Here is a 23,431-nt window from a genome sequence, read left to right on the forward strand (position 1 = left end):
TCTGAAGACCTCTCTTGGTATACAGTGGCTGGCCGCATTCTAAACAGCTAAATAGCTTTTCTACGGTATGAATTCTTATGTGTCTCTGCAGTTGGGAACTGTCACAAAACTGTTTCCCACATTCCAAACAGCAAAATGGCTTCTCTCTAGTGTGAATTCCTTCATGACGCTGAAATAAGTAATTGTCAAGAAACGTTTCCCACATTCATTACAACAATATGGCTTGTCTCCAGCGCGAATTCTTTTTGTGGCGCTGAAGACTAGTTTTCTGATGAAACTCTTTGCCACATTCACTACAGCAATATGGCTTTTCTCCAGTGTGAATTCTTTTATGGCTCTGAAGTTGGGAATTCTTACGAAACTGTTTGCTACATTCATTACAGCAGTATGGCTTCTCTCCAGTGTGAATTCTTTTATGGCTCTGCAGTTGGGAAATGTCACGAAACGGTTTCCCACATTCATTACAGTAATATGGCTTCTCTCCAGTGTGAATTCTTTTATGGCGCTGAAGTTGGGAATTGTCACGAAACTGTTTGCCACAGTCATTACAACAATATGGCTTCTCTCCAGTGTGAATTCTTTTATGGCGCTGAAGTTGGAAATTGTCACGAAACTGTTTCCCACATTCCAAACAGGAGTATTGCTTCGCTCCAGTGTGAATTTTTTTGTGCTTCTGAAGACTAATTTTCTGACTAAACTGTTTCCCACATTCATTACAGCAATATGGCTTTTCTCCAGTGTGAATTCTTTCGTGGCTCTGAAGATGGGAATTGTCAAGGAATTGTTTGCCACATTCCAAACAGCAATATGGCTTCATTCCTGTGAGATTTATTTTGATGCTCTGATGAAAGTGCACAAGACAAAATAATTGTCCACATTCAGAACAGCAGCGAGGTTGATCTCCTGTATGAATTTTAAAAAGAAAACAAATAAAAATGGTTTAATTTCCATCTACAGCACTTCCCTGTGTTTCACTTTAAATCAAAACAATAAATTCTGTTGAAATGATAAACAACCTTTTATGAGCATAAACAATTTTAAATTTGTACTTGGAAAGACCCTTAACTTGATAATTTTTGCCATAGCTATTACAACTACTTAGCACATCCACACAAGAACTGTAGTCAAGAAGTTGAGACAGTAAAAATACTGTGTCACAGATCCAACGGAGAAGGCTGTTGGTCACATTTTCTGGACTGTGGTACAGAACTGCATCATAGTTTTGACATCATACTCTTAAAATGTTTTTCAATGTTACAAACCCCATTTCCAAAAATGCAATAAAAACTAAAATCTGTAATTTGGCACTTCACTTGACATTTCATTTACCAGGCAAAAAGGACAAAGAAAAGATTTTCAGTGTTTTCAAAGACAAACTTAATTGTATTTTGTAAAGATAAACAAATTTAGAAGTCGATACCTGCAACACACTTGAAAAAGGTGGAACAGAGGCAAGTTTACCACTGGGTGACATCCTCATTTCTTTTAATTACACTTCTTAATCGTTTGGGAACTGAAGAAACTAATTGTTGCAGGTTCGCAAGTGGAATTTTTGCCCATTTTTGCTGTATACAAGACTTGAGCTGATCAACAGTCCATAGTCGCCGTTGTCTACTTCTCCTCTTCATGACTCACCAGACATTTTCAATAGGAGACAGATCTGGATTACCGGCAGGCCAGTCAAGCACACAGGATCTATGTCTATGAAGTCACGCTTTTGTAATTTGTTAAATATGATGCCTGACATCGTCCAGCTGAAATATACACAGAGATCCTGGGAAAAGGCGTCATCTTGACGGGAGTATATGTCACTCTAACATTCTGGTGTCTTCACATATATACAGATCCCCCATGCTATGGGCACTGATGCACTGCCTTCCCATCACAGATGCTGTTTGTTGCACCTTTTCTTGAGAACAGCCTGGATGGTCTTTTTTCATCTTTGGCACATAGAATGCAATGTCCATTTTTCCCAAAAACAAGCAGAAATGTGAACTCGTCTGACCAGATGAGCACAGGCCCAAAAAACTCGCTGGTTTTCTGCTCAAAATTGATGTACGATTTCCTCTTTGCATAATACAGTTTCAGGGAGCATTTCTTGACACAGTGGCATAATGTTAAGAGACAATGATTTCCCAAAGTACTCCTGAGCCCTTGTGATTTTGTCCATCACGGTAGCATGACAGTTTCTAATGCCATACTGCCTGAGGGTTCAGAGGTCACACACATTCAGCAGTGGTTTCCAAGGGCGGCCTTTACACATAGAAATTTCTCACGACTCCCTGAATCTTCTCTCAATGTTATTAACTGTAGATGGTGACAGAACTAAATTCTGTCTTGCCCCACGAGAAGCACTGTTTTTAAAATTGGCATAATTCTCTCACACAAAGTCTTTTTGCCCGTTAAATAAAGGTCCAAGTGAAACTCCAAACTACACATTTTTGTTTTTATTGCACTTTTTTGGAAATGGGGTTTGTATGTTATTACTATATTTAATTAATGGGGGTAAAAAGTGAAAATCTTCATTTATTACAAATCAACACTGAAGAGAGTTTAATTTATAAAACAGAACACCAAGCCAACGTGTGAAATGCACTTTTGATAATCAAATGTGCCCCAACATTTTTCCACACTTAAGCAAAAGATACTTGACTCCAAAAAGTAGATCACAATAGTGTATTTAAATTACCAAAGTAAAGCAGAGACAAACAAACAAAATGTAATGATATACAGGACTATATAAGCTGTAGGAGGTCAAGAAGAAAAAGATGAGAACACTCAGAATCAGTGCAGTTATTTGTGTGGGGGGTGTGAAAAGGTAAGACCAGGGCTGGTCAGCTTTGTGACTCACTCAGGTATGGCTGCAGACTAGCTGCTCTCTGTCGCATAGCCTTTGCTTTTCAGCCCCTGCTGTTTAATTCTTTTTGTCCCTGTACCTTTATTAAATAACTTAAGAATTTATCTACATAGCTGTCTATAATGATAACCTCACTTGAGCTTAAGAGCTTCTCCCAATTTAGTAACTCTGAGCCTAGCAAAGAAAACCATTAGGATCAGGCATGACAGCACTCTGATAACTAATTCCGACCAGTTGTCTTAGATGACTACTGAGCTCAATTTTTTTGGAAGATCTTATCTTTAGATTCAGAAAAGCACTTGATATGGTTGAATGGGACTACCTATTCACCACATTGCACAATTTTGTGTTCAGCCCAAATACATTTGCATCGATCAAACTACTTTATACTTGTGCAGAAACTTTGGTTTGTACTAACAGCATTATCCCAGAGTACTTTAAACTAGAACGTGGTACTCAACAAGGATGCCCCTTATCACCTTTGCAATCTTCATTGAACCTCTGACTGTAAACTTTTGAAACACATCAAAGATAAATGGGATTCTCAATGAAGGACTTGAACCTTATTTCCCCGAAAATAAGCCGTAGCGTGATTTTCAGGGAAATATAAGCCCTACCCCAAAATACACTCTAGTTAAGATCGTCAGCCGGGTTTATTCGTCACACAACATGAAGCGTGCTCCAGCGGATGGTACTGCTACGCAAGCGTTGTACTGTTTATACTTGCGCACATACTTTATGTAATCTGGAAGATTCTACCAGGTGGCAGTGCAAGATATCATCTCGGCAAAATGATGTTCAGCTTCACTGTGTTGTGCATTGCCCGAAACATCCATTAAATTCCGAGGACACCTTGCCACAATATCTCTGAAAAGGATGTTTAATGATTACATCCATCAATCTGGGGGATGTGCCCATTCCAGCAATCATCGGGCTGAGACACCACAAATGCATTTGTATGACGGCAATTTGCTTCACCAAGTCAAACCATTCATCAACCGAAGTACACGCATCGATCCCAAAGATTTCTAAAAGTGGCTGGAGTCGCAAGAAATTCAGGGTTGAATGGAGCGAGTCATGACGATATTCCAGAAGAAGAAGTGGACATAACTGTATTGGAATAAATGTAGATTGATGTACATGAATAATAAGACATCCCCTCAAAATAAGCCCTAATGCATCTTTTTGAATAAAAAATAAATGCAAGACCCAGTTGTACTTTCGGGGAAATATGGTATGGCAGATGGTATGGTATTGTATATATCTGACCCACAAGATTCTGTGCCATTAGTCCTAAAAGCATTAGCAGATTTTCAAAAGATACCTGGACTTAATATTAATTTGAAGAAAAGTGTGCTTTGTTCAGTGAATTTTCTAGCACGTAATATCAAACTGGACACTCATTTATCATAGCAGATCCGTTTAAATATCTAGGGGAAAAGTTTACTAGTAAATGTAAAGCTCTTTTCAAACTTTTGCTGTCTGCATGGAAAAAAAATTACACAAGATATGAATATAAATGGTCTATCCTCAACCTTACATTAGCAGGGAGAAACAACATTGTTAAGGTGACCATCCTCTCCAAGTTGCTCTTCCTATTTCATACCATCCCCATATACATTAAACAATCATTTAAAAAATGAGACTTAAACAGGCAAAATGGGGTTGGAGAGAAAGAGAGCAATCTCTCTCTAATCTATCCTTTTAATCCTTATAAGTGCCAATGCAACAATAGGCTTCATGGCAATAACTCCTGGGAAATTTGGAAATTAAGATCAAAGCTGTCTCACTTTCAGTTAAGACTAAAAAATGACAACACAAGTTCAGAAGCAATGTCTCCAGGACTGAACAGTTAACTTTGTGAGCTGGAATCTCAAAGTCCTCAATCACGAATTAATGAGAAAGAAAGAAAGAAAGAAAGAAAGTATTCTCTCACTCAACACATCTAAATGCTAAAATAGTCATTTTTACAGGAGACCCACTTAAGAAAGGATTAGTTTTGGCTGCACAAAGACTGGACTGGCCAAATATTCCATTCCAGCTTTACGGAGAAAACTACATTTGTAGTATCAGATGAAGTAGCTGATCTGGAAGGGCAATATGTGATTGTCATAGGTAATTTATTTAAATGTAAAGTGATTTTGATAAATATTTATACACCCAATGTCGATGACAGGGAATTCATGCAAAATGTACTTGCATCCATTCCCAATGTGAACACTCATAAAATTATAATGGATGGGGACTTTAATTGTATTTTAAATCCAGACCTAGATAGAGCGAACACTGCAAAGACAATTACACTTTCTGTAACTGACCACAACTTATCAGACCCCTGGAGAATTCTAAACCAAAACTCAAGAGCATATTCCTTCTACTCACCAGTGTATCATTGCTACTCAAGAATTGATTTTTTCTTTGTATATAACTTCTTGCCTACGATTAAATCATATAAGTATAAAGCTATTGTTATTTCTGACCATGCCCCCTTGATTTTGGAGCTAAAATCACACTACCCCATATACTCATTACACAGATGGCATCTTAATCCACCTTTACTAGCAGGTGAGGACTTTATATTTATATCCAAGCAAATCAATTTTTTTTTTTTTTTAAAGAGACAAATGCATCCTATCAGAGCTAGCCAGCAAAATTACTAGAATAGATCAAGAACATGCCAGATGTCCAAGTGAAGCGCTTCATAGAAAAAGGCAGGCTCTGCATTCAGAACTCAATCTCTTGACAACTAAAGAAACTGAACAACTCATTCAGAAATCAAGACATCATTACTATGAACATGGAGAGAAAGTTAACAAGATCTTAGCTCAACAAATCCACCGGCAAAAAGTTCGCAATGCATTCCCAGCAATTGCCAACACAAAGACAAAATTGACCATAAAAATATAATGTACACATTTACAGAGTACTACAAATCCTTATATTCTACTGAGATTAAAGACGACAAGACACAATCTAATGTATTTCTGGACACATTACAGATACCACAAATAGATACTCTTAGTGCAGAGGAATTGGATAAACCTCTGGCACTATCAGAATTAATAAATGCTATAAACTCACTGCAGAGTGGGACAGCAGCAGGTCCTGATGGCTACCCTGACGAATTTTATAAGAAAATCTCAACTCAGCTAGCTCGCCTTCCATTAGCAACATTTACGGAAGCTAGAGAAAAAAAAAATTCTACCTCAAACTTTTCGCCAAGTATTAATTACAGTTTTCCCAAAACAAAATAAGGACTTATTTAAAATGTGCATCGTACAGAGCAATATCACTTCTGAAAACAGTGTTCAGTTACTCTCCAAAGTCCTAGCTAGAAGGATGGAGAAAGTGCTGCCTTTGCTAATATCACAAGAAATTAGACTTAATCAAAACCTCATTTATTTGGAATTCAAAACATCCATGCAAACAAAGAGTGACTTTGCAACAACCTAAAACAGAAGGAGGCATGGCACTACCTAACTTTCAATTTCATTACTGGGCAGCAAATATACAAGATATAAAGACCTGAGGCCTCATGTATAAACTTTGTGTGTGTACTCCCGTCTCCACATTGAAATCGCGATGTATAAAACCTAAACTTGGCATAAAGCCACGCACATTTCCACGCCAGCTAAATGTGTGGTTTCCCTTTCTGTGCTGTGCCTTACGAGAGAAAAAGGTAGAAATGGGATGACATGACTAAAGTAGTGGCTTATCACATTGCTGATTTTTTTTCTTCTCGTTTATCACCCAGGGCTGAATATTTTCCCAAAAAACTCATGTTTTTAAAAAAGCAAACAATGTAATAGTTTTTTGCTGCATGCAGTTTGCAGTCGCTGCGTGTTAGAGATCTTGCAGCAGCTGGGCAGAGGTGGAGTCGTTGACACGTCAGCTGGGGATTGATCAGCGGATGCCAGTACCTCACTTTCGTTTTAGATTTTGATTTCCAGAGCATTTGCAACAAATCATCGTCCAACAAGTCAGAGTCCAATTCAAAATAACAAACTACATGCAAAATGTCATCCACTGAGTACTTTGTTTTGCACATTTGCTTCACTATCTTGCCCGGTCGGTGCCATTCTAGACATCGTTTACTCTGTGCTACTCACAAACGCTGGGATTTGATATCAAATTAGTGAGTCTAACAGTCCTCCAAGCAAAGAGGGTCTGCTTAGAACATAATGGCGAGTTTTATCGACATTTCCAGCTTTTTTTCGCCCTCTGCCCGCTCTAAAAGAGCAGAGTAAAATGTTTTATAAAACCACTTACACAGCTAAATATGGTTATTGACTACAAGATAATCTATTTGAAAAGTTTAAGCTTATGGTGCTTTTCCACTGCATAGTACGGCACAGCACGGTTCGGCTCAGTTCAGCTCGGTTTGCGTTTCGACTGCAGTTTAGTACCGCTTTAGAGTGGGCGGGATTATTCACGTGTCGTTATAGTTGCGCCTCTACTGCCGTGACATCATCGTAAACGCGCCACAAACAAACACACAACAATGGAGCATATCGACGGAATGGTGTTCTCCATTCTCGGCATGTGGATGTTTTTAACAGCAAGACGAAGGAGTTTGTTTCAAAAGAGGCTGATGGCAGCCAAAGAAAACACAGCTAAAAAAAACAAGAGAGTTTTGGAACTTTTACAACAACACGCAGACAACGACAACACTTTAGCTCGACGACACGCAAGGGTAAGCATCTAAAAAAAGCACATCACTAGCTAACTTTTATCACTGTTGCAAAGCATAAAATGAACTTAACTGCCAGTGTAACATTAAAATGCTGATTCTGTATATTACAGATCTTCCACATTTTGCAAAAAAGTCGCCGCAACAGACCATCTGTTTGGACATTTAACCGTGCTTCAGAGTGGTGGGATGTGATTGTTCCCGGTTTTACAAACACTCAGTGGCTGGAGAACTTTCGAATGTCTGAAGAAACATTCATCCACTTATGCAACAAACTGCGTCCAGTGATGGAGAGACGGGACACAAACTTCCGCGTGTGTGTACCGTTAAAGAAAAGAATAGCCATCGCACTGTGGAAGCTTGCAACCGGTGCGGAGTACAGAAGTGTTGGACATCTTTTTGGTGTAAGCATAACAACTGTGTGTCGGTGTGTTCAGGAGTTCTGTGCAGCAGCAGAAACCCTGTTGGTACCAGAGCTAATTTGTTATCCAGATCAGGAAAAGTTTAAAGAAATGGCTGCCTACATTGAGAACAGGTGGGGGCTCCCATACTGTATTGGTGCTATTGATGGATCACACATCCCCATCATAGCACCAGAGGAATATCACTGTGACTATTTCAACCGTAAAGGCTGGCACTCCATCATCCTTCAAGGTGTTGTGGATGGAAAGGGAACTTTATTGTCATCTCAACCATATACAAGTATACAGATAGACGAAATTGTAAGCTCAGGGTCCACAGTGTAACAACATGATGTGCAAATAGTAAATTAAAAATAGAATAAAAATTTTAAAATTTATAATTAAAACACAAACAAACAAGACAAGACATTGTGCAAAGATAGGACAAACAAGTAGCAGCAATATTGATGTGTAAGATATGTAATATAATAAGTAAATAAATAATAAATAATAGATATAGATAATACAGAAATTATCAGTGTATGATAATAGTTGTTTAAGACGTGTGTAAACAATGACAGGTCAGAATGTTTCATAAATCCTTAGAGGTCAGTATGAGATTTTCAGTTCTTTGCAGGATAGTGGTTTTCATGTATAAAAGTTCTGTTTTGTAGAGGAGGTTGAGGCCGTGTGGAAGGTCCCAGGGGGCAGCCTGGTGTTAAGGAGTCTAACAGCTTGGGGTAAAAACTCTCCTGCAGCCTCGCAGATTTGGCTTTGATGCTGCAATATCTTCTCTTGGATGGCAGAAGTGTGAAAAGTCCATGTGAGGGGTGTAAGGGTCCTGCACAATGCTGCAGGCCTTGCGGACACAGCGTTTGTAAAATATGTCTTGTAGTGAAGGGAGAGGCACCCCAATAATGTTCTCTGCTGTCTTCACTATCCTTTGCAGGCTGCGGTCGGATATGTTGCAGTTGCCATACCAGACAGTGATGCAGCTGGTCAGGACACTCTCTATGATGCCTCTGTAGAACATGGTGAGGATGGAAGGGGGAAGACGTGCTTGATTCAGCCGCCTCAGGAAGTGTAGTCTCTGCTGGGCTTTCTTGATTAGTGATGAGGTGTTATGTGTCCACGTAAGTTCCTCAGTTAAGTGCACACCGAGGAACTTGGTACTCCTAACAATCTCCACATCTAAACCGTTGATGCTGAGCGGGATGTGGGCAGGACGTGATTTTCTGAAGTCCACGATTATCTCTTTTGTTTTGTCGACATTGAGAGATAGATTGTTGTCTTCACACCATGCGGACAGCCATTTCACCTCATCTCTGTATGCTCTTTCATCATCCCTGCTTATCAGTCCCAGCACCGTCGTATCATCCGCAAACTTGATGATGTGATTGGTGTTGTGCGTGGCTGTGCAGTCGTGAGTCAGCAGGGTGAAGAGCAGTGGACTAAGCACACAGCCCTGCGGTGCTCCAGTGCTCAGTGTGATGATGCTGGAAGTGTTGTAGCCCATCCGAACTGACTGGGGCCTCTCTGTCAAGAAGTCCAGGATCCAATTGCAGAGGGTGGTGTTTAGGCCCAACCTGCTCAGTTTTACAACCAGCTTTGGAGGGATGATTGTGTTGAAGGCAGAGCTAAAGTCTATGAATAGCATCCTGACATATGTGTCTTTTTTATCCAGATGTGTCAGGGAGATGTGAAGGGCAGAGCACTTTTCTGGAATGTTTTCATAGGACTGCCTGGAAGCCTGCATGATGCTCGGGTTTTGAGACTGTCAACACTGTGGGAGTTGGCAAGCCGTGGAAACCACATACCAGCTAACACCAGAAACATAGGTGGGGTGACTGCTGGCTACTACATTCTAGGAGACTCTGCCTATCCCTTGCAGAACTGGCTCTTAAAACCATTCATTGACACAGGACACCTGACAGCAGAACAGCAGGTCTACAACATGAAAATCTGCAGAGCACGCGTAGTTGTTTAAAATGCCTTTGGTCGATTAAAAGGAAGATGGCGATGCATTATGAAAAGAAATGACTGTGCTGTCAACCTTGTGAAGTCCATGGTGCTGACATGTTGTGCTCTACATAACCTTTGTGAGAGTCATGGTCAGACCTATGAGAATGCTTGGGATTTACCCGCAGCAGCAGAGACTGTGGTGGCAGTGCCACAGGCTGTAGAGGAGGAGGGCAGGGATGTCAGTGCAGGTCTGATGCGTTATTTGAATAGCTAACTATTCACGTAGCATGTTCTGTAAAGTGTATTATCAATAAATTTTTAAACAACATTTCAAAGTTTACAATGTATTCCTTGTTTTTTTAAATTGTTTTGGCTTGTATCGTGGCGGCATTAATCATTTGTCTTTATCAAGAGGTACATTACCTGCTCATACAATAATAAATCTTTAATATAGTCTTGGGGTACATACACGTATTTGATCAGATTGTTTTTATTAAAGCAAAACAATTATAAAAGGTAAAAATATGAACAGAAAACACTAAAAAAAATACAAAGTGCAAAAAGTATATACATAAGTATATACTGTATATAAGAAATTGTTAACAGTGTGCAGACATGTAGTGCAAACAGTATCAAAAAACAAACACACACACATGCCTATGAGATTAGTCAGCAAGAGAGTTCCTATTCCCGTCGGCCACTCATTGTCTGGACAAGCATCCCCATAACATTGAGGAATGCTTGATTGAAAGCAGCCGTCTGAGAGTGTTCCTCTGCTCTCAAGGCCGCTTCCTGCTCCCTCGCTTGTTTGGCCTCTTCAAGTGCCATCTGCAAGTGCCGCTCCCTCTGGGCACGGTTCAGCTCCTGCTGCTGAATGTCTGCCACATGCATCTCTCTCAATACAGCAAGCTGTTCCTGTTGGTGCAGGCTCCGTTTCCTCTTGCCTGGACCAAAGCGTAGAGAATTGGAGTAAAAATGGGAGAAATTTTTTTAATCATTTTGATTTTAATCAATTAAATTTACAGTTTTTTTGGCATTATATTGTAATATTATACTATTTATGGTAAGCAACAGGAATTCATGAGACACGGTATATAAGGATATATATCCTATATTGTGATATCCTATTTGTACATACTATGATATATGAAATATCAAATTTGTATCATACCCGTTACCACACGCTGTGGTGTCGTCGTGCCGCTGGAGGTTGATGGTGATGGTGTTGGCGGGTGTGGTGGAGACGCTGCTAGCACCGCTTGGGAAAAGGAGTCGTTGTTGCATGGAGAAAAAAGTGCAAGTGAATCGATCGTGGACAATGAGTCTGAAACGCAGTTTGTCTAATCAGTTGGGAATGCACAAATTACTGCAACACACCAAAAAAAAAAACATGAACATCATGAACAATAGCACTACCACTGATAAATGTTAGCTACTAGGACTTCGTGCTTCATTAGGCCATGATTTTACAGTCAAATTGCGATATAAAATAAGAATCGACGGTCAATAAAATCAGTAAAGTTAAGATTTCAAACGTTATATTAACACAACGTACCATCCTCGATCGTGTTCTCCAACAACAATGGCGTGGCCGAGTCCAGGACACCCTCCCTTCCATTGTTCGCTGGTCTAGCTCCGTAGATTGCGTCCATTTGGTCGAACCACTTCCACGAGCGCCTGTTTGAACCACTCCGGCTGTTGTGGTCCTTTATACTCCTGTAGTCGCTCTTCATTTTTTTTTAACTTGTCCCTACACTGTTTGTAAGTCCGATGGTAGCCGTGTGCGCCCAAGAGCTTAGCGACCTCCTGAAAAACTTTTTCATTCCGCGTCGCCCCATCCAGCTCTCGCTGGATCCGCTCCTCGGCTACCAACGAGAGGAATGTCTGTACTTCCTCAACAGACCATGAAACAGCCATTTTTGGTTAAAACAAAATGGTGCGTCCGAACCTTCGCTGGCTGTGCTAAAAATCTAGTGGGTCTGTTATGTCTCGTGTCGCAAGTTCAGTGACGCAGTAATGACGATTTTCTCCGGCCAATCAGTGACCAGCAGAGTTTACACGTCACGTTTTGGTAACGGTTCGGCACGCTTGGAACCTCGACTGAGGTGGTACTAAAAAAAAGGATCAGGTACTGTTCCCAGTGGAAAACCCCCCAAAAGTGAGCTGAACTGAACTGTGTCGTGCCGTACTATGCAGTGGAAAAGCGCCATTATACAGCTACCACTTATGAAACTGGAACTATCAGCCCTATTGGAGTGCATGTGTTAGACTGAGGATTATGACATTGAATGAGAGCCCCAGCTGACAAGAGACAGGAAAAGAAAGGGGAGCGTGTGCTGTGTACAGCACGTGGCCGCACCCGTCACACATGACGTGCAATGGGTGATGCTTCGGCACCACAAAACACCGTTTGGAGCTATGTGAAGGTTTTAATGGTGGCTGGAGAGCCAATTCTGACACCAACCCCCAAGTTCTCTCCAAAAGTTGGAGGGCTGGAAGTAGGTTAACGTCATACCCAGGATGAAACAATTGCGGCTAAGGGTCTTGCTCAAGTACCCAAAGAAGTGTTCCAGCAGTTGTGCAATTCGAACCAGTGACTGCCAGCAAATCCTCACCACCAGAGCCACCACTCCGCTTAGGAAGAGACAGAGATGCCTTTTAAATTCAGAAGTGTTTGAGATTGAAAAGGTCTAAAAATATTTTTGTTTCACTTATTTGCTGGTGATTTTACCAAAATGGTTTAACTAAAAACATTTGTAAGTTACACGTTACACAACACTGTCTACACATGTAGTTAAATTTTATACATCCCTACTAAACACAGATGGATGTTAATTTGCCTTTGAGTGATCTGCCTCTTTACATAAAAATCAAATGGATTCTAAATGTTTTGATATTGTGCGTTACAGGACATGATATGAATGTTGCCTGCATCACCTGGGCCATTTCTCGGTGTAATAAAGTTGTTTTGTTACGGACATGTTTTGTTATTTACACAAAGTCTTAGATGTTTGCACAGGACTACACATAGGAGGAAGCACTTTGGTAAAGAAAGAACTCTACTTAAGTGGAAACCCACTTTTATAAAGCAAGTCAGCCTTTTGTTATTTTTGTTCTGTATCGTTTGTGTTTACATTTTCTTAATTGCACAGCTGTGAGTGTTTTATTATGCGGGAAGAGAACATTTTATTTTATTCAAGGAGCATTATTATGTAATATATGCCGAGTTTATTTTTGAGCCATTTCTCATGTACATCGACAAGTTTATGTTAATAAAAGTGCTTGTGTGACATTTGAGACACTTTGACTCAGAACTGTCTTTTTGTTGTCACTTTATGGAAAGAAAAAATATCTAGATAAATAAATCATATAATCGCCATTCAGCTAAAAAAATAGAGATATGATTTTTGTCCATATCGCCCTACTTTCACCTCATTTTTTACAGTATGAATAAAATAGAAGGAAAAAAATACTCACTGAAAATTAAGTGTGTCAGATTCACTTGAACACATTAAAACCAGATCAGATTAAAGACAGACTGGAATTGTGTTAGCTAAAATACATACTTAACATACATGGACACCAAACTGAATTAAGTGGGTTTCACAATGTGATGTTAAAAACCTATTTTAATCACTTTATAGTTTCAAAATAAATAAAGTTAAGGAATCTCTAGGATTTCTACTTGAACTCCTCCTGACAATGGAGTCTGATCCTCAGTTACCTTACAATTACAGACAAACACAATCAACTTAAACTCATAGCACACAAATAGGACTGTCAATGCTGAACACATCATTTAAACATTTACTGTGTTATTCGATGCTAATGAACTCTCTAGAAGTTCAACTAATCACATGAGATCGAAGGTGTGGCTTGGAGAGCCCAGCCCTATTAAAAAACACACTCTCCGAAAGTTTAGTTACTGGCAAAGGCCTTATCAAAAAATAAATAAATAAAAAATCTGTTCATGAAATATTAGAAGACCTCAGATAAGAACTAGCAAGATGCACAAAATCCTGAGAGTCCATCAATCAATCATGTTGCATGAGCGTGTCCACCTGGACATTCCATAGCAGATAGTGTTGAGGTCTTTGCCAGAAACACATATGTTAAGGTTGAATTATAGGGAGCATCATAGTTTGGAGCGACTTTGCTTCTTCAGGCCATGGACAGCTTGCCATCATCAAGGGAACACTGAATACAAAATGTAATCAAAAAAGTCTGAAGAATATCAGGGTAGTGGAAGCTTAACAAAAGTTGGGTGATGAAACAGGACAATGAATTGAAACACAGGAAGAAGTCAACAACAGAGGAAACTGGTGTTCTGGAACGGCCAATCAGAGTTCAGAGCCCAACAGAAAAGGAAATGCTGTCACTTGACGAGAGCTGGTCATGCAAGAAATCCCAGTGATATCAAGGAGCAGGAAAGGAGGAATGGACTGAAACTGAAGGCTGATCAGCAACTACAGGAAATGTTTGGTGGAGGTGACTGAAGCTAAAGGAGGTCAAACAGTTAGTAAAGACAGGGGGTCAGCGATCGATCGATAGATAGATACTTTATTATATGAATTCACATAATCCAGCAGCAGTATGCTGATACAAAGAAACAATAAAAATGAAAAAATGAAAAAAATAAAAATTCCAGGGAGCAATTCCATATAAAGAAAGTGGTAGAAGTGATCAGTGAAATAGAGAAAAATAGAGATAAAAACGTAAAAAGATATTGATGTGTTCAGAACTGAAAAGAAGTCTAAATGTTTCCATTTTACTAGTTTAAGATGAGTGTGTTTGTCTGTTATTGGGACCTAGCTGAAGGTCAATCTACATCATTAGGAGGAATTAATGAAGAAATCCAAGGAACTCTAAAGGGTAGCGTGGAAGAATAATTTTTTGGGTATTACAGCATTCATCTTAAAGAAATAATATATGTCAGTCAGAAATGTCAGATGAGGAGTAATTAAAAGATACAATGAACAGCTTTTCTCCTGCCTGATTACTGATTTATCCTGTTTGAGGATGTTTCTTTAATAAGATGTTAAATTTCTTCCACAGTAGACAAACATTTTTCTCACACCAACAAAGCATTTGCACAGAGTTACAACTTTATTACATTTCTATGCTTTACAAAAAAAAAGCATCAGACTTCCCTTTCAGGCCCATACCTTCAACTCTAAAGCTTACACATTCTTACTTTAAACTTACGTGTATCAGGCTGATTTGTAGGTGGTGCCTGATGTTCTCGAGTTCTAACAGATGTATTTTCCTCAATTCCCTTCAGACTGTAAGGATTCAGACTTCACGTTGACAGATGAACAGTTTCTGCTTTGAGAAGAGACTAACGCAGTCATCAATCCATCTTGACACCCATAATGAAGTTCTTCTTCCTTGACACTCTCCACACTTTTATTGTTTCGAGTCTTAATGTTGACAGACTTCTCTTCAGCCTCTTCTTTAATTCCCACTGATCCCAGTTCACACTCCTCATTCTTAATGCCCAGACTCTCCTGTTTACAATGAACAGACTCCCATTCACAGTCCTCCTCCTTAACATTTATGATCCTTTTCTCTATGATAGTTGTGTCAGACTCGGACGCTTGCATGTTCACATCCATCCAGATGTTACAGTAAACCACAGTTTCTCTCTGTGTAAAAAGCAGGATTTGGTTTAATCAAAATTGCATAATTTAGATAAAAAAATATATATATAAAAAAATGTAATTTCATTTTACAAACCCTCTTATTTAAGATGTACATTAAATCTGACAGTTCATAGCAGGGTGACAGTAACTAATTACTCTTGTTATCAAATTGCCAAGTGTAAAGCTTGGAAAGTATGGAGTGAAGGTCCAACACACTAGAAGAAGGTGACCCACTCCCACAGGTGTGGGCCAACAGTTCTCAACACTTGGATTGATATGGATCCCACAATCATGTTATCAGTTTTTATGAGGAATGTTTATACAAGCAGAGCCTTAAAATTGTGTTAAGAAACAAGTACATGTCAGAAAAGAAAAGATGAGAGGAACATAACTTTGCTGAACTGCAGAAGATGACAAGCAAGTGAACTAATGGGTTTTCTAACTTATGCTGACAAGCGTAATTTACGATGCTTACCTTCAATGTTTGGTGGTAAGATAGCCAAAGGACGTTTGAGTAATAACCGTCTAAAGCCAATCATAAAAATGTCATCATCTGCCACTATTTTACCTGCTCAGTTGATCGTAATGTTAATGTATATATATAGCAAATTTGATGTTACCAAAAATACAAAATTATTCTTACGAGAGCATGACAAAATGATAAAAAAAAAAAAAACTAACTAAACTGTGCATTAAAAAAATTAAGAATATCACATTTAAAATGAGGAGGGCACAATGGTAGCACAGCTGCCTCACAGTAAAGGTGACCAAAGTTCACATTCCAGGTCCTGCCTGCATGGAGTTTGCTTGTTCTCCCCGTGTCTGGGTGGGATTCCTTTGGGTCATCCAGTTTCCTCCCACAGTCCAAAGACATGCAGGTTGGGGTGATGGGTGATACTAAATTGGCCCTAGTGCGCGTGTGTGTGTGTGTGTGTGTGTGTGTGTGTGTGTGTGTGTGTGTGTGTGTGTGTGTGTGTGTGTGTGTGCGCGCGTTTGCCCTGCAATGGACCAGTGAGCTGTCCAGAGTTTGTTCTTGATGTACTGTTCTTCCTTCTCATTTTTTATCACTTAATGTTTGAACAGGTCCATGACCTGACGTTACTTTCCAGGCTCTGCAGAGTCCGTCTGAAACCTTTCAAAAGTAATTTTACAAAGTCAGTACTGAAACTGTGATGACTTCCGGGTCTGCAACTGCAGTGATGTATGGTGCGGTGGCTCTGCAAGTGGATGCTACTTGGGGTTCTCTCTCTAATGTACAACACTGTTCCTTGAGTTAACTGCATGGTTTGAGTGTTTCATTATGTACCAACTAAAATGCAACTATGTGATTCCAGAATACAAGTTACTCCACCTGGATGTCTAAATCTCACGAGTGTGCGCATAATCACAGATTGCCTGTATCCACCTGGGGCCTCACGTATAAACAGTGCATACTCACAAAAATGTTGCGTACTCCCATTTCCATGCTCAGATCGCGATTTATAAAACAAACTTGGCATAACACAACACACATTTCCACACCAGCTAAATGCTTGGTGTACGCAAATTCTCCACTCGGTTTTGCAAACTGGTGGCACCCAGCATCAAAGCAGCGCTTTTGTGCAAGTGTGGTTTCCCTTTCTATTTTAGATGCACATCCCTGACGCGGCTTTATAAATACACTGAAATGAACCGCATATTGTTTATTATTTAAGGCATCTGATTGTAATTAACCTGCAACAATATAATGGTCCACGGAATGGCCAAAGTATTCCAAATACCATAGCTGCTTTAGCGTTGTTCCTCTCAATGCACCACTCAGACTATTTATCCCACTGTATCGGAGTGTGGAATCACAGCTCTAGAGCAGATGATCAGAAAGAGAATACAGCATCAAGCACACGCTGCCTCAGCCATGTGCACTGTCTATTGAACTGCTCTCAAATAGCAAACGCTTCCGAGCCTTTCTTGTACAGACCTCACAGTTCAGAAACAGTTTCAGCCCAAGAACTATAAACACATTCGATCAGTCCATCAAGTGCTCCTTATAGAACTGTTTGTACTTATTAGTACAATTACCTCACTGTAAACTTGCAATCTCTATATATAATCTTCATTTGGATCTTGATCTTTGTTTGTCCGCGAATGAATTAGAAGAAGAAGCACTAGATGGCAGTAGAGAGACAGCTAAAACATAGGCATTGCATTAAGAATCTCCTCCAGGCTTATACTACTGAAGACTGTAGTACGCCAGTCACACCTCAAAACACAGACATTCAAACTAAACAAATTGTTGAGCTTTAAATTAACTAAAGACATCTTCATTTAGATCTTGATCTTTGTCCGCGAATTCCACGCATGCGTAGAGCACCTTCCAGTTTAGTACGTTGTTGTTACTCACGGATGTCAACAATGTGCCAGAATAACGAAAGGGGTGGTGGACAGTGTTACGCTGGTTAGCTCCTGAGGCCTGGTTAGAGAATGAGATTGCTGAAGATAAAAGGTACGTGCTTACGTAACATATGAATGAAAGACAGACAGTGGGTAAAATGAATGACAACGTAACAGCACGTTCCAGAAATTATTATTGTTACGTTGTAGCCGGCGAGTGCTGCGTGTCTCACAGTTGTACCGTGGCTTGCTCACATGTCAGTGAAGTGATCCCTATTTATGCTTTAAAGAGCCTGGATACCTCTGTGTCCCCCTTTTATAACCATAGCTCTGTGTATATTGCCTTACTCTTTGGATTGCCACAAAGCAACCTGCGAGATTGGAGAAAGGTTGAGAAGACATCGTGAGAGGAAACAATAGAGTTGTGAAAATGAGACGGACTGTGAACGGACAGAAGCAGAAACGCTCCTACACCACCACATAATTACTATTCGGACAGCAATTCTGAGTAGGCTGTTCCTATCGAATCAATATCCAAGGGTTTTCTTTTGTAATTTTGTTTCCCTTATAAAAATAAATCATAATGCTGTGCGACGAAGGGCCCAGTTCACGACTGGCAGCCTCGTTTAAACAGGGAGCCCTTCACAGACAACTTTAAACACACACAACGTAGTTGGGCGCACATGGCTAGTACAGTTCTAATATTGCAAAGCCTGAGCCACTTTATAAAGCGTGTATTTACATATGATGACGATATCATTTTTAAGATGAAATGCAGCAAAATATAAATAAACAAAACATGTGAGGACACAGTGTTGCAGCGCTAGCTAGTTCAGGGATTGTTTCTGCCTCGCACTGTATTCTTGCTGGGACTGGCACGACACTGGAATGATAGATGGATAGGATAAACATGTACTACAAAGATATTTCAATGTTCCTTAAAAGTCTTGAAGAAGCGGCGTTCTAAGCTTACAGATGGCTTAACATCTATTACAGAGCTGATTGTGTGGCGATTGGCTACTTGGAGAAAGAATGTTCCTATGTTTAATAAAATGCTTTAACTCCTATCATCATGAAAATGATATCAAGTATACATCTCAGTATTTAAAATTATTCAGAGAACTGTAATATCACAAATGTAACGGATTCTGTGTCCAGTTGGAGAAAGAGAAAGCCAATTTAAGAAGCACGTAGTGATTCACTCACATACAGCACATAGAAGATCAAATACAAAACAAAGCATTTAACATGCTACTTTAGTTACGATGGGATTTGAGAAACTTAAACGATTTAAAGATGAAGTTTATGATGTTCTACTTTAATGACAAAATAAACTACGTTTTTGAAGTGGAAATTTCGAGATTTTTCCTCACTGTGTCCCTATTTTTTCTTTTCTCTGTACCCAAATAAGCTTTCATTTGACACTCAAACAGTGGGACACGAATCGTTTTCACAGCGGCTTTGACATCTGACACTCTCTCACTCGATCAACTTCCTTTTGTTGTTTATAAAACTGTTTAAACCAACAAATTGTACGTTTTCCCTTGCCTCCACTTGGTATTTGATGAAATTCCTTTATTTCCCCCCTGCTTTTGCCATTGCCTTTTCACAAAACGATGAGCTTTAGGGCTATTTAAATTGATATGCATATTCAAAGAGGTGTAATTCTGGGAGGAGACGGAGCGCGTGCGTTGCTTTTCACGCTGACCGGGATTTATGGAACGTTAGAACGTGGAAGTTGGAGTGTCGCACAGATTCCTGCATCTGGATTTTTTGGTGCTTACGCACATTTTCCCTTTTGTCCTTATGCCCTGTTTCAGTGAGAATTCCACGCACGGCGTTATACATGAGGCCCCATGTCTCGATTTCATAAACGTGCTTCATGGAACAGCTCCCTGTTCTTACATTTGGCTGTCTGAAAAGCTGGTCCAGCTATCATTTGAGTAATAAAATTCCCCATGACTACACAATCCCCCTCTAAACCAGATAAGATAACTTGCCAAATTTAGCGAAGTTAAATCCGTAAGACGATATTGTCGACTCTGTTTTTATGGAACGGCCACGCATGTACACTCCGCAAACGGACAAGGAGCACGCGCTAAGTCAATATAAAAAACAGCACGCAGGGGTGAGCGAACACCACATTATCAGCAACAATCATAACGACTAAACCACAGTAAAACGCAGCACGTTATATTAAGAGAGACAAACAAATGAACGGAGAAGCGCCCTCGGTGCACTGGGAAACGCCATCGAAAATCGGGCTTTTAAACCCCCTTCCCAACACCACAGAAAGCACGAGGAGCCTCCAAGTGCTGCTCAGGGACTACAATCAGAATATCTTACAATAGAGGCCTCCGTGCACGCTCTCTCTCATATTCAGATATAACAACGTACCTTTTTTTCCTGCGGGGACTAGTCTCTCCGGCACCTCACTAACTATTGAGCGACCCCACCAACTGAACCGAAGTTTACTAGTGATGGGCCGCTCGATACTGTAGTTTCGACACACTGGAGCTCAAAGCGCCGCTTCGAGGCTTGTTTGAAATGTATTCGTCACGTGATTTTGAGGCACGCTAGCGTAATGACGTCATTAATATCTGCGCAGTCTGCAGCAGATTTCGTCACCTACTTGTTTGCTGAACTGCTTTGGCTCAAATCGTAAAAGCAATTGTCCTTGTTGCAGCGATAAGGTATGCTAACGCGAGTTTAGATCGTAATTGGGGGTCGCGTATGGTTCTTGCCTAAAGTTAATATAAGGACTTTGTAAAAAATCAGTTATATAGTACTTGTCTGTAAGTTAACAAACATATTTTGGAGACATTACGATTTACATGGGGCACCTTATCCTTGGTGTAGAATCGTGTCCACCTAGAATCTGTAACAAATTGATGATCATATTTTACGTAAGGTAGCAAGTATTGTACCATCTAGAATCTATTCTACCCAATGTCGATCATATCAGAGAGGCTAAGAAACGCTTCACTAAAGCCGACGTAGTCATTACACCAGTATATGCGCAAGACACTCCTCATTAAACGTTTTTACTATTCAGTGATTCCCAGATCTGTTGCTGATTTGTATTATTGATTTCCAAAAAACAATGTGAGTAAAAGTATGTGCTGCATAACTAATCGCAACTGTCTTTAAAACAGAATAAGCGGCATCAGCAGTGTCTTATGCAATTTTAGAAAAGCCTGATTTCGGCGTTATTGAGACAAAAAAAAAATTGTAAAGAAACTGCGAATTCACCCAGCGGTGGACATAAAGATCACTATAGTACTGACAAGAAGGAGCAGCTGGATAAGCACATCTGGAGCCAAACTTTCAAAAAAGCTCCTGACTTTGTCAGCAACATCCTTTCCTTGTGAATTCATCTTATCAAAGGCTGCGCTGGGGGGTAAATAAGTAATCTTCCGAACTTGCAGCACAACAAAGTAAATCATTGATGTAAATAGAATTATTGAAAGACTAAGCTTTTGCCGTTTCTGTATTCTTAAGCCATCTTCCAGTTACACAATCCCCCGCAGTCACAGTCACACTTAACGTTCTCTGCTCCTTAACCTGTATTGTTACCCAAAGCATCAACAGCAGTTTCATTCAAGGCTTTACCGTCCTTCTTTTCATACATTAAAATAAGACACATATTTCTTCAACATACATGTCCAATAATAATAGTAAACTGGGAGGTGCCTTGTAACCCATTACGTGAGCTCGTCTGCCGCCCTTCAGTTGCACTGGCACACGTTACACTGGGGGGGAAATGCAATGTAGAATACCGACAATGTACACCTTCAGAAGTGGAATAAATCGACTGTATAAATAAACGATGAATTTTGTTAATCATAAACAATGCAACATAACTATTATATGTGTTGTTACTTTTTATTTATTCTAACCATACGTTACATATCTACATGGGAAATGAACATGGTTAATATGTTTATAATCATTCTCATTAAAGTACACTGTCAAAATATATTAATGAGCAAATTGAAACACATTGGCCTTTAGAAAATATAAAAAAGCGTGTGCGCTGTCATTTAGGACAGAATGCATTGTTAATGTCAGACACTCTCTCAATGAATCTCAATGATGCGGGACTCGCGAGTAGTAACGAAGTGACACTGAGAAATTATAGTTCCTAATAACGGGAACAAGTAAAAGCAACAACCTCCTAAAATGGACACTGTAAATGTAGGCATTTCAATAAATAATTAGGAGACTTGTGTGTGCATTTCAATAATGATTTAAGAACTACGTATGTCACCTGTTGTACTATAAACGGTAGCTCAAGCAGCACTTAGCACTTAACAGTAAATAGTCTAACAGGACAATGACTGAAACGAAGATGCTGCGCCGCAACAATAAAGGTTCACACTGTCATTCTGCACGTTTAGAAGGCGCTGATTGGCCGAAACTGTTTATAGCAAATTGTCCCAAGTTGGAAGTGCCGTATAGCGATCAGAAACAAAAAGACACATTTAGGCATGCTGGACAGTAGTTTGTTTTTCTACAATACAAATTCTGTCGCTTATTACGTTTTACAGTGAAACTCTTTACAAACACAATATAACGTGGCCGGTTATGGCAGCCCAACCTTCTCTCGATAGCTCGATTCGCTCAGCTATCCACTCAAGTTGGAAATTTTTGTTAAATGGAGGAATTGAAAAAAAATTCTTTCACAAGAGGAGGATCAACGACGCAAACCCCTGGTATTTTTACTGAGAGACAGTTGCAATACCATTGAGCCACCTAATCGGGATAATTAACGAACTCCGCACAACTGACAGTTGACATATGACAATATATCTTTGACACTATGTATCAGACAAAGGAAATCACAGCAATCCCCAATAACAATAATGAATTTTCAGCAACTACTTGAATTGTCGTTTCAGTCCATCACTTAACTATATCAACTGAAGTCTTTAGTGTCAATATGAATTACAAAACTTTAACTAGAGTGTCAGATTGACCCTCCAAAATATAGAGGTCAATGCCTTTGAGTGCATTGAGGCTTCATAAAGCCCCCTTTAACTGCTCGTGTCTGTTCGGTGCTTTGACCACCTTGATGATTCAATAACCAGTGCGCATGTCTGCTCGGTGCTCCGAACCACGTGTCATGATGCAATCCCAGTGTGCATGTCTGCTCGATGCTTCGAAGTTCGTGTCATGATGCAATCCACTGGGAGAGTCAAAGATGGCAGAGTGAGTAGCAACCTTTTTGCAGGCTCTGGAACTTTTTCAGTTTTAGTCCTGGATTTGTGAACTTTTTTTCACAATAACCCAGTATTTGCGGACCAAAGTTAACCGCTATCCAAATAACCAACTATTGTATTTACCAAATTCACAGTAGTTACTTTGTCTTTTTTGATAACTAAACTGTGAATAAGATGGATCATGATTACAACTTGTCTGTGCTCAGAGAGGCGTGTGACGACAATGACATTGAAAACCTGGAAGTGGATGAAATGACCTCCAAAGAACACAAAATTAACTGGGCTCA

At 39.8% G+C, this 23,431-nt stretch overlaps 1 protein-coding gene across 1 annotated transcript; it reads right to left on the minus strand.

Annotated features, from left to right (window-relative positions):
* Positions 1 to 208: 208 nt before the first annotated feature.
* LOC120534690 (gastrula zinc finger protein XlCGF7.1-like) lies at positions 209 to 20,474 on the minus strand. Its single transcript, XM_039762281.1, has 3 exons — positions 20,320 to 20,474; positions 15,116 to 15,555; positions 209 to 903 (listed from the first exon to the last, which is right to left on the minus strand). The coding sequence occupies exon 3, from the start codon at positions 815 to 817 to the stop codon at positions 209 to 211; it is 609 nt and encodes a 202-aa protein (XP_039618215.1). The 5' UTR covers positions 818 to 903; positions 15,116 to 15,555; positions 20,320 to 20,474.
* Between the last annotated feature and the right edge of the window lie 2,957 nt (positions 20,475 to 23,431).

Source organism: Polypterus senegalus, chromosome 8 (assembly GCF_016835505.1).
Source record: "Polypterus senegalus isolate Bchr_013 chromosome 8, ASM1683550v1, whole genome shotgun sequence".
In the NCBI taxonomy this organism is placed as follows: domain Eukaryota; kingdom Metazoa; phylum Chordata; class Cladistia; order Polypteriformes; family Polypteridae; genus Polypterus; species Polypterus senegalus.

Coding starts and splice junctions, on each gene's coding strand:
- LOC120534690 (XM_039762281.1), bottom strand. CDS start 817: ATGAAGCCATATTGCTGTTTGGAATGTGGCAAACAATTCCTTGACAAT.